This window comes from Somniosus microcephalus, unplaced genomic scaffold (genome assembly GCF_052327205.1).
Source record: "Somniosus microcephalus isolate GS21.2 unplaced genomic scaffold, FLI_Smic_1.0 unresolved_chr2, whole genome shotgun sequence".
Taxonomy (NCBI): Eukaryota; Metazoa; Chordata; class Chondrichthyes; order Squaliformes; family Somniosidae; genus Somniosus; species Somniosus microcephalus.
The window spans coordinates 73966444-73979468 of record NW_028225180.1 but is presented as its reverse complement, the minus strand read 5'-3'; the positions used below and the strand labels follow the sequence as shown (position 1 = coordinate 73979468).

The 13025-nt window shown below is 61.3% G+C and overlaps 1 protein-coding gene across 1 annotated transcript in view; it reads left to right on the top strand.

Moving 5' to 3' along the window:
• The first annotated feature begins 487 nt into the window (after positions 1-487).
• LOC147092824 (protein RD3-like) overlaps positions 488-13025 on the top strand; it is a 26754-nt gene continuing 14216 nt past the window's right edge. The window contains exons 1-2 of the mRNA XM_085976075.1: positions 488-617; positions 5986-6302. Coding sequence (XP_085832201.1) covers positions 6007-6302 — 296 coding nt within the window. The 5' untranslated portion in view covers positions 488-617; positions 5986-6006. The remainder of the gene's footprint in view (positions 618-5985; positions 6303-13025) is intronic.

The following is a 13025-nucleotide window of genomic DNA, read 5'->3' as shown; positions in this document are numbered from 1 at the left end:
CCACCCTACTACCCCACTGAAATCTCTATCTCCCAATCTCTGTAACCTCCTCCAGCCCTACAACCCCACCGAGATCTCTGCGCTCCTCCAATTCTGGCCTCTTGAGCATCCTCCTGATTTTAATCGCTCCACCATTGGCGGCCGTGCCTTCCGCTGCCTGGGCCCTGAGCTCTGGAATTCCCTCCCTAAACCTCTCCGCCTCTCTCTCCTCCTTTAAGACGCTCCTTAAAACCGACCTCTTTGACCAAGCTTTTGGTCACCTGTCCTAATATCTCCTCGTGTGGCTCGGTGTCAAATTTTGTTTGATAATCGCTCCTGTGAAGCACCTTGGGGCATTTTACTACATTAAAGGCGCTATATAAATGAAATTTACTGTTATTTAATGCTACGATCATTTAGGAGCACTTGACTTGGTGCACAAGCCCCCGCTCCACATAAGCCCAAGGGGACGCTTGGCGCTGACACAGCTGGAAGCCTCGGGATTAGTCGCTTAATACCTGATTAACTGGCCGTTACCTGGGCGTGGGGAGCAGTGGCTTCGAGCTCAGTGAGCTGGCGGACTCCAGAGGGCACAGGAGACGGACCAGAGACCTGGCTCACCAGCACTCACAGCCCGGGTGAGTCCCGGATTAGCCACTGTTTACGACGCCGGGCCACCTGTGTCCCTGGCCTGAAATCGTGGAGCGTGCGCCCGTGATTCGGCGCCCGCTGCGGGAACTGGGCGGTATCTGGTGCTGGGGCAGCGAAGATCTGCGGAGATCGACCCCTTAAAGATTGGAACCCGGGAGTCACTTTTTTTTTTGTCGTGTTACTTCGGCAGGGTTTTGCCACAATGTGCTGTCCTCTCGATAAGCCAGTCGCTCGTCTGAAACAAGGGCCTCACAGTGAGTGTACCACAGAGAGAGAGTGTTATAACTAAGAGTGGGGTGTGTAACAGAGTGTTACAACGGAGAAAGAAAGACTTGCATTTCTACAGCGCCTTTCACGACCTCAGGACGTCTCAAAGCGCTTTATAGCGAATTAAGTACTTTTTTTGAAGTGTGGTCACTGTTGTAATGTGGGAAACGCAGCAGCCAATTTGCGCACAGCAAGCTCCCACAAACAGCAATGTGATAATGACCAGATCATCTGTTTTTAGTGATGTTGGTTGAGGGATAAATATTGGCCCCAGGACACCAGGGAGAACTCCCCCTGCTCTTCTTCCAATAGTGGCCGTGGGATCTTTTACATCCACCCGAGGGGGCAGACGGGGCCTCGGTTTAACGTCTCATCCGAAAGACGGCACCTCCGACAGTGCGGCGCTCCCTCAGTACCGCCCCTCCGACAGTGCGGCGCTCCCTCAGTACCGCCCCTCCGACAGTGCGGCGCTCCCTCAGTACCGCCCCTCCGACAGTGCGGCGCTCCCTCAGTACCGCCCCTCCGACAGTGCGGCGCTCCCTCAGTACTGCCCCTCCGACAGTGCGGCGCTCCCTCAGTACCGCCCCTCCGACAGTGCGGCGCTCCCTCAGTACCGCCCCTCCGACAGTGCGGCGCTCCCTCAGTACCGCCCCTCCGACAGTGCGGCGCTCCCTCAGTACTGCCCCTCCGACAGTGCGGCGCTCCCTCAGTACCGCCCCTCCGACAGTGCGGCGCTCCCTCAGTACCGCCCCTCCGACAGTGCGGCGCTCCCTCAGTACCGCCCCTCCGACAGTGCGGCGCTCCCTCAGTACCGCCCCTCCGACAGTGCGGCGCTCCCTCAGTACCGCCCCTCCGACAGTGCGGCGCTCCCTCAGTACCGACCCTCCGACAGTGCGGCGCTCCCTCAGTACCGCCCCTCCGACAGTGCGGCGCTCCCTCAGTACCGCCCCTCCGACAGTGCGGCGCTCCCTCAGTACCGCCCCTCCGACAGTGCGGCGCTCCCTCAGTACCGCCCCTCCGACAGTGCGGCGCTCCCTCAGTACCGCCCCTCCGACAGTGCGGCTCTCCCTCAGTACCGCCCCTCCGACAGTGCGGCGCTCCCTCAGTACCGCCCCTCCGACAGTGCGGCGCTCCCTCAGTACCGCCCCTCCGACAGTGCGGCGCTCCCTCAGTACCGCCCCTCCGACAGTGCGGCGCTCCCTCAGTACCGCCCCTCCGACAGTGCGGCGCTCCCTCAGTACTGCCCCTCCGACAGTGCGGCGCTCCCTCAGTACTGCCCCTCCGACAGTGCGGAGCTCCCTCAGTACTGCCCCTCCGACAGTGCGGCGCTCCCTCAGTACCGCCCCTCCGACAGTGCGGCGCTCCCTCAGTACTGCCCCTCCGACAGTGCGGAGCTCCCTCAGTACTGCCCCTCCGACAGTGCGGCGCTCCCTCAGTACCGCCCCTCCGACAGTGCGGCGCTCCCTCAGTACTGCCCCTCCGACAGTGCGGCGCTCCCTCAGTACTGCCCCTCCGACAGTGCGGAGCTCCCTCAGTACTGCCCCTCCGACAGTGCGGCGCTCCCTCAGTACCGCCCCTCCGACAGTGCGGCGCTCCCTCAGTACTGCCCCTCCGACAGTGCGGCGCTCCCTCAGTACTGTCACTGGGAGTGTCGGTCTGAATTATGGGCTCATGTCTCTGGTGTGGGGCTCAAACCCAGGACCTTCTTGCTCAGAATACAACACACCCACAACACGCGCTGCAAAAACCCAGCCGCTGCTTAAACAGCAATGCACCGGTCACTACAAGACCAGAGCCTCTACACGACTTTTGACCCTCACTGAACCCTGAAAGTTCACACTGATCGGCTATCCTGGACTTAAACAAACCCAGAAACAAATTCTCTCTGGCTGTAGCCAGACTAAATGCCTCGGAGAGTGAACCTGCCAGTTCAGGGGCCGCCCTGGGGAAGCTGTGAACGGCAGGGATTGAACAGCTCACCGTTTGGTCCCCTGCGCTTTTCTTAACCCGGCTCCTCGCCTTCAAAGTGGAGACACTGCCTCAAACCGGACGACAGCCCACGGACGCTAAAAGCACAGCAGCATCTCCAGCTGCTGAGGGGCAGTACTGAGGGAGCGCCGCACTGTCAGAGGGGCAGTACTGAGGGAGCGCCGCACTGTCGGAGGGGCAGTACTGAGGGAGCGCCGCACTGTCAGAGGGGCAGTACTGAGGGAGCGCCGCACTGTCGGAGGGGCAGTACTGAGGGAGCGCCGCACTGTCGGAGGGGCAGTACTGAGGGAGCGCCGCAATGTCGGAGGGGCAGTACTGAGGGAGCGCCGCACTGTCAGAGGGGCGGTACTGAGGGAGTGCCGCACTGTCGCAGGGGCAGTACTGAGGGAGCACCGCACTGTCGGAGGGTCAGTACTGAGGGAGCGCCGCACTGTCGCAGGGGCAGTACTGAGGGAGAGCCGCACTCTCGGAGGGGCAGTACTGAGGGAGCGCCGCACTGTTGGAGGGGCAGTACTGAGGGAGCGCCGCACTGTCGGAGGGGTAGTACTGAGGGAGAGCCGCACTGTCAGAGGGGCAGTACTGAGGGAGTGCCGCACTGTCGCAGGGGCGGTACTGAGGGAGCGCCGCACTGTCGGAGTGGCAGTACTGAGGGAGTGCCGCACTGTCGCAGGGGCGGTACTGAGGGAGAGCCGCACTGTCGGAGGGACAGTACTGAGGGAGCGCCGCACTGTTGGAGGGGCAGTAATGAGGGAGCGCCGCACTGTCGGAGGGGCAGTACTGAGGGAGCGCCGCACTGTTGGAGGGGCAGTAATGAGGAAGCGCCGCACTGTCGGAGGGGCAGTACTGAGGGAGCGCCGCACTGTCGCAGGGGCAGTACTGAGGGAGCGCTGCACTGTCGGAGGGGCAGTACTGAGGCAGCGTGGCACTGTCGGAGGGGCAGTACTGAGGCAGCGTGGCACTGTCGGAGGGGCAGTACTGAGGCAGCGCGGCACTGTCAGAGGTGCCGCCTATCGGATGAGACGTTAAACCGAGGCCCCAGTCTGCCCTTTCGCGTAAAAGATCCCACGCCCTCTATTGGAAGAAGAGCAGGGGGGTGTTCTCACCGGTGTCCTGGGGCCAATATTTACCCCTCAACCAACATTTATCTCATTGCTGTTTGCGGGATCTTGCTGTGCACACATTTGCTGCCACGTTTCCTACATTACAACAGTGACTGCACTTCAAAAAAAGTACTTCATTGGCTGCAAAGCACTTTGGGGTGTTTTGAGGTTGTGAAAGGCGCTATATGAATGCAGGGTTTTTCCTTCTTTTCTGGTGTTCCTACTTCCCTTGACCGAGCTGCCCCAGGGTAGACGTCTGTCTGAAAGCCACATGCGGGGGACAGACAGGCCGGGGAGTGCGTCAACAAACTGCCTGCTCCAACTACACCCCCCACCCCCCCGCTTGACAGGCGCGCTCTGCCGGCCAATTCCTTACCTGGCCCGAGTGGCCAATCTTCATTTGTGAGCCTTGGCCTTGAGCTATTCGACTGTGGCAGGCATCGTGGCCAAGCCCGATTCTGTCCTCACTTGCCGCGCCCCCCCCCCCCCTTCCAGACACCCGCAGCGGGAATTTCCTCGGAATTGGGGGGTGGGGTTGGGGGAGGGGATGGAGGCCTCTCCGATTTGTCCCCTCGTCCCCGCAGTTTATCCGGGGTCAGCACCGAGGTCACTGCGACCGATCAGGAGAACCGCCCCACTCCTTCCCGGGGAGATTCCCCGCGCCACCTCTCCGGCAGGAGTCACTGGATGGTGATTAGAAGCTGCCTGGGACCCTGGTTGGTTTGCCCCACTCCACTGTACCCCCTCCCTCTCTCTGAAAAGAAAGACTTGCATTTCTATAGCGCCTTTCACAACCACAGGACGTCTCAAAGCGCTTTACAGCCAATGAAGTAATTTTGAAGTGTAGTCACTGTTCTAATGTGGGAAACGCGGCAGCCAATTTGCGCACAGCAAGCTCCCACAAACAGCAATGTGATAATGACCAGATCATCTGTTTTAGTGATGTTGGTTGAGGGATAAATATTAGCCCCAGGACACTGGGGAGAACTCCCCCTGCTCTTCTTCGAAATAGTGCTGCGGGATTTTTTATGTCGACCTGAGGGAGCAAATGAGGCCTCGGTTTAACGTCTCCTCTGAAAGACAGCACCTCCGACAGTGCAGCACTCCCTCAGTACTGCCCCTCCAACAGTGCAGCGCTCCCTCAGTACTGCCCCCTCCAACAGTGCGGCGCTCCCTCATTACTGCCCCCCCGACAGTGCGGCGCTCCCTCAGTACTGCCCCACCGACAGTGCGACGCTTCCTCAGCACTGCTCCTCCAACAGTGCGGCGCTCCCTCATTACTGCCCTCCGACAGTGCGGCGCTCCCTCATTACTGCCCTCCGACAGTGCGGCACTCCCTTAGTACTGCCCCTCCGACAGTGCGGCGCTCCCTCAGTACTGCCCCTCCGACAGTGCAGCTCTCCCTCAGTACTGCCCCTCCGACAGTGCAGCGCTCCCTCAGTACTGCCCCTCCGACAGTGCAGCACTCCCTCAGTACTGCCCCTCCGACAGTGCAGCTCTCCCTCAGTACTGCCCCTCCGACAGTGCAGCGCTCCCTCAGTACTGCCCCTCCGACAGTGCAGCGCTCCCTCAGTACTGCCCCTCCGACAGTGCGGCGCTCCCTCAGTACTGCCCCTCCGACAGTGCGGCACTCCCTCAGTACTGACCCTCCGACAGTGTGGCACTCCCTCAGTACTGCCCCTCCGACGGTGCAGCGCTCCCTCAGGAGCTTCACGTTCCCTGCGCAAGCCGATGAGTTCATTCAAGTGCGGTTCGGGACTGGCTATCATAACGGTCATTAGAAAGTTAGAGGACAGAAGGAGGCCTTTCGGCCCATCGTGCCTGTGCTGGCTCTTTGAATTAGTCCCACTCCCCCTTCTCTATCTCCTGCCAGCAGAGGCCTGTCCTGACCACCCCCCCCCCCCCCCGGGAGACCAGACCGAGATAAGGAACTCGGCAGCGACAGGTCTTGCGTTACGGTCACCAGCCTGCTATTGACGCTCGTTCTTTTCCTTTCCAGTACCCGGCCTCCCTCCTCGCCATGTTCCTCTCGTCCATCTTCGGCTGGAGTGACCGCCGCTCCGGTCTCACTCCCCGCACCGAGGAGGAGCTGGTCACCGACACCCTCACGCTGGAGCTCAGCCTGCAGCTCAAGCGGGCCGAGAGGCAGCAGCGGGAGCGCCAGGCGGAGTACAAGCGGACGAATCAGGGCGTGGACTACACCTGGCTCATGGCCCAGCCCTGGCCTGCCTACCAGCTCCCCCCGGTGGAGCAGCTGGAGCTGGAGGAGCTGTGCTGCAAGATCAAGCCGTCCCAGTGCGGGCCTGTCATTCTCAGGTACGAAACCGTCCTCCAAACCCTGGCCTTCCTTAAATAAAAACAGAAAACGCTGTTCTTCCCGTGCAAGCGCCGCAGCTGCAACACCTGCCCTTTCACCTCCTCCCTTCCCACTGTCCAGGGCCCCAAACACCCCTTCCAGATGAAACAGCGATTTACTTGTACTTCTTGCAATCTAGTATGCTGTATTCGCTGCTCACGATGCGGTCTCCTCTACATCGGGGAGACCAAACGCAGATTGGGTGACCGCTTTGCGAAACACCTCCGTTCAGTCTGTAAGGGGGACCCCGAGCTTCCGGTCGCCTGTCACTTTGATTCTCCGCTCCACGCCCACTCTGACCTCTCCGACCTCGGCCTCTTACACTGTTCCAACGAAGCTCAACGTAAGCTCGAGGAACAGCACCTCATCTTTCGATTAGGCACTTTACAGCCTTCCGCTCTCAACATTGAGTTCAACAATTTCAGACCATAACCTTGGCACCAATCTTTTTTTCCATTTTGTTTTTCTCTCTCACAAGGCAGCTATCGATCATTCTGCCATTGCCATTTACACTTCATCTAGAGCCATCTTTTGTTTCTTTACTTGTCCCATGACCATCTCCTTTAGCCTCGCACCATCATCCCTTTTGTCTTTTAATCTCTCCCGCCTTCCACCCCATCACAGACCTTCCCATTTATTCTTCCCTCCCCTCCCCCCTTTCCCTGCCCCCACACCTGCTTAAAAACCTGTTCCATCTCCAGCTTTTTCCGGTTCTGACGAAGGGTCATCGACCTGAAACATTAACTCTGTTTCTCTCTCCACGGATGCTGCCTGACCGGCTGAGTATTTCCAGCTTTTTCTGTTTTTATTTCAGAAATTGCTGGAAACACTCAGCAGGTCAGGCAGCATCTGTGGAGAGAGAAACAGAATTAATGGGCCAGTAATTCCGGTCCCAACGCCTGAGTACGGACGGGGTACTCACGCGTGGGCCCGTCGGAAGTGCCGGATTTCAGCATGCACAGCGCATGCGCGGGAAACCGGCATTTCCTCCAAGGGGTTCAGAGGTCCAACGCGTGCGCGCAGGACTCTGCGCGCACGCGTTGAACTTCCTTCTTTTTGACAGGTTTGCCCGTGTGTAAGGGCCTGAACTTTTTAGAAATGTGAAAAGGAGGCGTAAGGAGTGGATTCTTTAAGGTAAGTGATCTATTATTTAAAATTATAACACTTTTTCCACAGCTTTATTGTTTTTAAGGACTTTACAGTAAGGTAAGTTTATTTTAGACACGATTTCTTAAAAAATTATTTTTTCCAAAAATTTGATTAATTGTTTAAAATAGTTTTTTAAAGTTATTTATAGTTAACTAGCTGGGGGGAGCCCGGCGGTGCCGAGGCTTTCTCGAGGGCATGTTGTTGTTGGAAGAGAGAGAGGGAGCGACTGGGGGGAAGAGAGAGAGAGAGAGAGGAGAGAGAGAGAGAGAGGGAATGAGAGAGAGGGAAGGAGAGAGAGAGAGGGAAGGAGAGAGAGGGAAGGAGAGAGAGAGAGGGAAGGAGAGAGAGAGAGAGAGAGGGGGGGAAGGAGAGAGAGGAGGGGGGGAAGGAGAGAGAGAGAGATGGAAGGAAAGAGAGAGAGAGATGGAAGGAGAGAGAGGGAAGGAGAAGAGAGGGAAGGAGAGAGAGAGAGACAGAGAGAGAGAGGGAAGGAGAGAGAGAGAGAGAGGGAAGGAGAGAGAGATTGGGGGAGTGAGAGAGAGAGAGATTGGGAGTGTGAGAGATTGGGAGTGGAGAGAGAGAGAGATTGGGAGTGAGAGAGAGATTGGGAGTGTGAGAGAGAGAGAGAGATTGGAGTGTGAGAGAGAGAGAGAGAGACTGGGCGTGTGAGAGAGAGAGATTGGGTGTGTGAGAGAGAGAGATTGGGAGTGTGAGAGAGAGAGATTGGGAGTGTGAGAGAGAGAGATTGGGAGTGTGAGAGAGAGAGAGAGATTGGGAGTGTGAGAGAGAGAGAGAGATTGGGAGTGTGAGAGAGAGCGAGAGATTGGGAGTGTGAGAGAGAGAGATTGGGAGTGTGAGAGAGAGAGAGATTGGGAGTGTGAGAGAGATGAGAGAGATTGGGAGTGTGAGAGAGAGAGATTGGGAGTGTGAGAGAGAGAGATTGGGAGTGTGAGAGAGAGAGATTGGGAGTGTGAGAGAGAGAGACTGGAGTGTGAGAGAGAGATTGGGAGTGAGAGAGAGAGAGACTGGGAGTGAGAGTGAGAGAGAGAGATTGGGAATGTGTGAGAGAGAGAGATTGGGAGTGTCAGAGAGAGAGATGGGAGTGTGAGAGAGAGAGATTGGGAGTGTGAGAGAGAGAGAGATTGGGAGTGAGAGAGAGGAGAGATTGGGAGTGTGAGAGAGATGAGAGATTGGGAGTGTGAGAGAGAGAGACTGGGGAGAGAGAGAGATGGGGAGATAGAGAGAGAGAGAGAGAGATTGGGAGTGAGAGTGAGAGAGTGAATGGGGAGATAGAGAGAGAGAGAGAGATTGGGAGTGTGAGATGAGAGAGACTGGGGAGAGAGAGAGAGAATGGGGAGATAGAGAGAGAGAGATTGGGAGTGAGAGGGAGAGATTGGGAGTGTGAGAGAGAGAAATTGGGAGTGTGTGAGAGAGAGACTGGGGAGAGAGAGAATGGGGAGATAGAGAGAGAGAGCGACTGAGGGGGAGAGAGGAGAGAGCGACTGATGGGTGAGACAGAGAGAGATGTGGAGAGAGAGAGAGGGAGAGACTGGGGAGATAGAGAGAGAGACTGAGGGGGGAGAGAGAGAGAGACTGAGGGGGAGAGACAGAGCGACTGAGGGAGAGAGAGAGGGAGAACTGGGGGAGGAGAGAGATGGGGGAGAGAAAGAGAGAGAGAGACGGGGGAGAGAGACTTTTTTGAGGGGCATGTTGTTGGAAGAGAGAGAGCGAGTGGGGGGGGGAAGAGAGAGAGAGAGAGAGAGCGAGTGGGGGGGGCGGTGCAGAGGCTTTTTGAGGGCATGTTGTTGTTGGAAGAGAGAGAGGGAGCGACTGGGGGGGGAAGAGAGAGAACGACTGGGGGGGGAAGCGAAAAGAACGACTGGGGGGAAGCTGGAAGACGGTAAGAGAGCGACTGGGGGGAGAGAGAGAGCGACTGGGGGTAAGAGAGAGAGCGACTGGGGGTAGAGAGAGAGCGACTGGGGGGGAAGAGAGAGAGCGGACTGGGGGGGAAGAGAGAGAGCGACTGGGGGGAAGAGAGAGAGCGACAGGGGGGAAGAGAGAGAGCGACGGGGGGGAAGAGAGAGGAGCGACGGGGGGGAAGAGAGAGAGCGACGGGGGGGAAGAGAGAGAGTGACGGGGGGGAAGAGAGAGAGCGACGGGGGGGAAGAGAGAGAGCGACGGGGGGGAAGAGAGAGAGCGACGGGGGGGAAGAGAGAGAGCGACGGGGGGGAAGAGAGAGCGCGACGGGGGAAGAGAGGAACCGAGAGAGAGCGACCGGGGGGGGGGAAGAGAGAGAGCGACGGGGGGGAAGAGAGAGCGCGACGGGGGGAAGAGAGAGAGCGACGGGGGGGGAAGAGAGAGAGAGCGACGGGGGGGGGGGAAGAGAGAGAGCGACGGGGGGGGGGGGAAGAGAGAGAGCGACGGGGGGGGGGAAGAGAGCGCGACGGGGGGGGAAGAGAGAGCGACGGGGGGAAGAGAGAGAGCGCGACGGGGGGGGGGAAGAGAGAGAGCGCGACGGGGGGGAAGAGAGAGAGCGCGACGGGGGGAAGAGAGAGAGCGCGACGGGGGGAAGAGAGAGAGCGGACGGGGGAAGAGAGAGCGCGACGGGGGGAAGAGAGAAGCGCGACGGGGGGAAGAGAGAGAGCGCGACGGGGGGGAAGAGAGAGCGCGACGGGGGGAGAGAGAGAGAGCGCGACAGGGGGGAAGAGAGAGAGCGCGACGGGGGAAGAGAGAGAGCGCGACGGGGGGAAGAGAGAGAGCGCGACGGGGGGAAGAGAGAGAGCGCGACGGGGGGGAAGAGAGCGCGACGGGGGGAAGAGAGAGAGCGCGACGGGGGGGGAAGAGAGCGGCGATGGGGGCGGGAAGAGAGAGAGAGTGCGACGGGGGGGGAAGAGAGCGCGATGGGGGAAGAGAGAGAGTGCGACGGGGGGGAAGAGAGAGAGCGCGACGGGGGGGAAGAGAGCGCGATGGGGGAAGAGAGAGAGCGCGACGGGGGGGAAGAGAGCGCGATGGGGAAGAGAGAGAGTGCGACGGGGGGGAAGAGAGAGAGCGCGACGGGGGGGAAGAGAGAGAGCGCGACGGGGGGAAGAGAGAGAGCGCGACGGGGGGAAGAGAGAGAGCGCGACGGGGGGAAGAGAGAGAGCGCGACGGGGGGAAGAGAGAGCGCGCGACGGGGGGGAGAGAGAGAGAGCGCGACGGGGGGAAAGAGAGAGCGCGACGGGGGGAAAGAGAGAGAGCGCGCGACAGGGGGGGAAAGAGAGAGAGCGCGACGGGGGGGAAGAGAGAGAGCGCGACGGGGGGGAAGAGAGACAGCGCGACGGGGGGGGAAGAGAGAGAGCGACGGGGGGGGAAGAGAGAGAGAGCGACGGGGGGGGGGGGAAGAGAGAGAGCGACGGGGGGGGGGGGGGAAGAGAGAGAGCGACGGGGGGGGGAAGAGGAGCGCGACGGGGGGGGAAGAGAGAGCGCGACGGGGGGGAAGAGAGAGAGCGCGACGCGGGGGGGAAGAGAGAGAGCGCGACGGGGGGGAAGAGAGAGGAGCGCGACGGGGGGAAGAGAGAGAGCGCGACGGGGGGGAAGAGAGAGAGCGCGACGGGGGGAAGAGAGAGCGCGACGGGGGGAAGAGAGAGCGCGACGGGGGGAAGAGAGAGCGCGACGGGGGGGAAGAGAGAGCGCGACGGGGGGAAGAGAGAGAGCGCGACAGGGGGGAAGAGAGAGAGCGCGACGGGGGGAAGAGAGAGGAGCGCGACGGGGGGAAGAGAGAGAGCGCGACGGGGGGGAAGAGAGAGAGCGCGACGGGGGGGAAGAGAGCGCGACGGGGGGGAAGAGAGAGAGCGCGACGGGGGGGAAGAGAGCGCGATGGGGGAAGAGAGAGAGTGCGACGGGGGGGAAGAGAGAGAGAGCGCGACGGGGGGGAAGAGAGAGAGCGCGACGGGGGAAGAGAGAGAGCGCGACGGTGGGGAAGAGAGAGAGCGCGACGGGGGGAAGAGAGAGAAGCGCGACGGGGGGGAAGAGAGAGCCGCGCGACGGGGGGAAGAGAGAGAGCGCGACGGGGGGGAAAAGAGAGAGCGCGACGGGGGGAAAGAGAGAGAGCGCGCGACAGGGGGGGAAAGAGAGAGAGCGCGACGGGGGGGAAGAGAGAGAGCGCGACGGGGGGGAAGAGAGACAGCGCGACGGGGGGGAAGAGAGAGAGCGCGACGGGGGGGGGGGGGAAGGTGGCCCGATGGACCCCTGCGAAGGAAGGAAGAAGGTAAGCTCTCCCACCCCCTTCACTCTTTCCCTCCCCTGTCCCGCCCCTTCACTCTTTCCCTCCCTCACCCCCTCTCTCCCTCCCCCGTCTCTCCCTGCTTTACTCTCCTCCCCCTCTCCTCACGCTCTCCCCTCTCTCTCCCTCCCCGTCTCTCCCTGCTTTACTCTCACCCTCCCTCCCCCCCTCTCCCTGCCCCTCCCCCCTCTCGCTCCCCTCCCCCCACCCTCCCTCGCTCCCCCACCCTCTCGCTCCCACACCCTCTTCTCCCCTCCCCCCACCCCTCTCTCCCCTCCCCCCACCCTCCCTCGCTCCCCCACCCTCTCGCTCCCCCCACCCTCTCTCCACTCCCCCCATCCCTCCTCGCTCCCCCACCCTCTCTCCCTCCCCCCACCCTCTCTCCCCTCTCCCCCACCCTCTCTCCGCTCCCCTCCCCCTCTCTCCGCTCCCCTCCCCCTCTCTCTTCTCCCCACCCCCTCTCTCTTCTCCCCCACCCTCTCTCTCTCTCTCTCCCCCACGATTTCCCGAGGCTCTCTCCCCCCCCCCCCGGCGATTTCCCGAGGCTCTCCCCCCCAGCGATTTCCCGAGGCTCTCTCCCCCCCGCCCCCCGCGATTTCTCGAGGCTCTCCCCCCGCGATTTCCCGAGGCTCTCCCCCCCCCGCGATTTCCCGAGGCTCTCCCCCCCCCGCCATTTCCCGAGCTCTCCCCCCCCCCCCCGCGATTTCCCGAGGCTCTCCCCCCGCGATTTCCCGAGGCTCTCCCCCCGCGATTTCCCGAGGCTCTCCCCCCCCGCGATTTCCCGAGGCTCTCCCCACCCCGCCATTTCCCGAGGCTCTCCCCCCCCCCGCCCGATTTCCCGAGGCTCTCTCCCCCCCCCCCGCCCCCCCCGCGATTTCCCGAGCTCTCCCCCCGCGATTTCCCGAGGCTCTCCCCCCGCGATTTCCCGAGTGCTCTCCCCCCCCCGCGATTTCCCGAGGCTCTCCCCCGCGATTTCCCGAGGCTCTCCCCCCCGCGATTTCCCGAGGCTCTCCCCCCCGCCGATTTCCCGAGGCTCTCCCCCCCCGCCATTTCCCGAGGCTCCCTCCCCCCCCCGCGATTTCCCGAGGCTCTCTCCCCCCCCCCCGCCCCCCGCGATTTCCCGAGGCTCTCCCCCCCCCCCGCGATTTCCCGAGGCTCTCCCCCCCCCCGCGATTTCCCGAGGCTCTCCCCCCCCCCCCGCGATTTCCCGAGCGCTCTCCCCCCCCCGCGATTTCCCGAGGCTCTCCCCCCCGCCCCGCGATTTCCCGAGCTC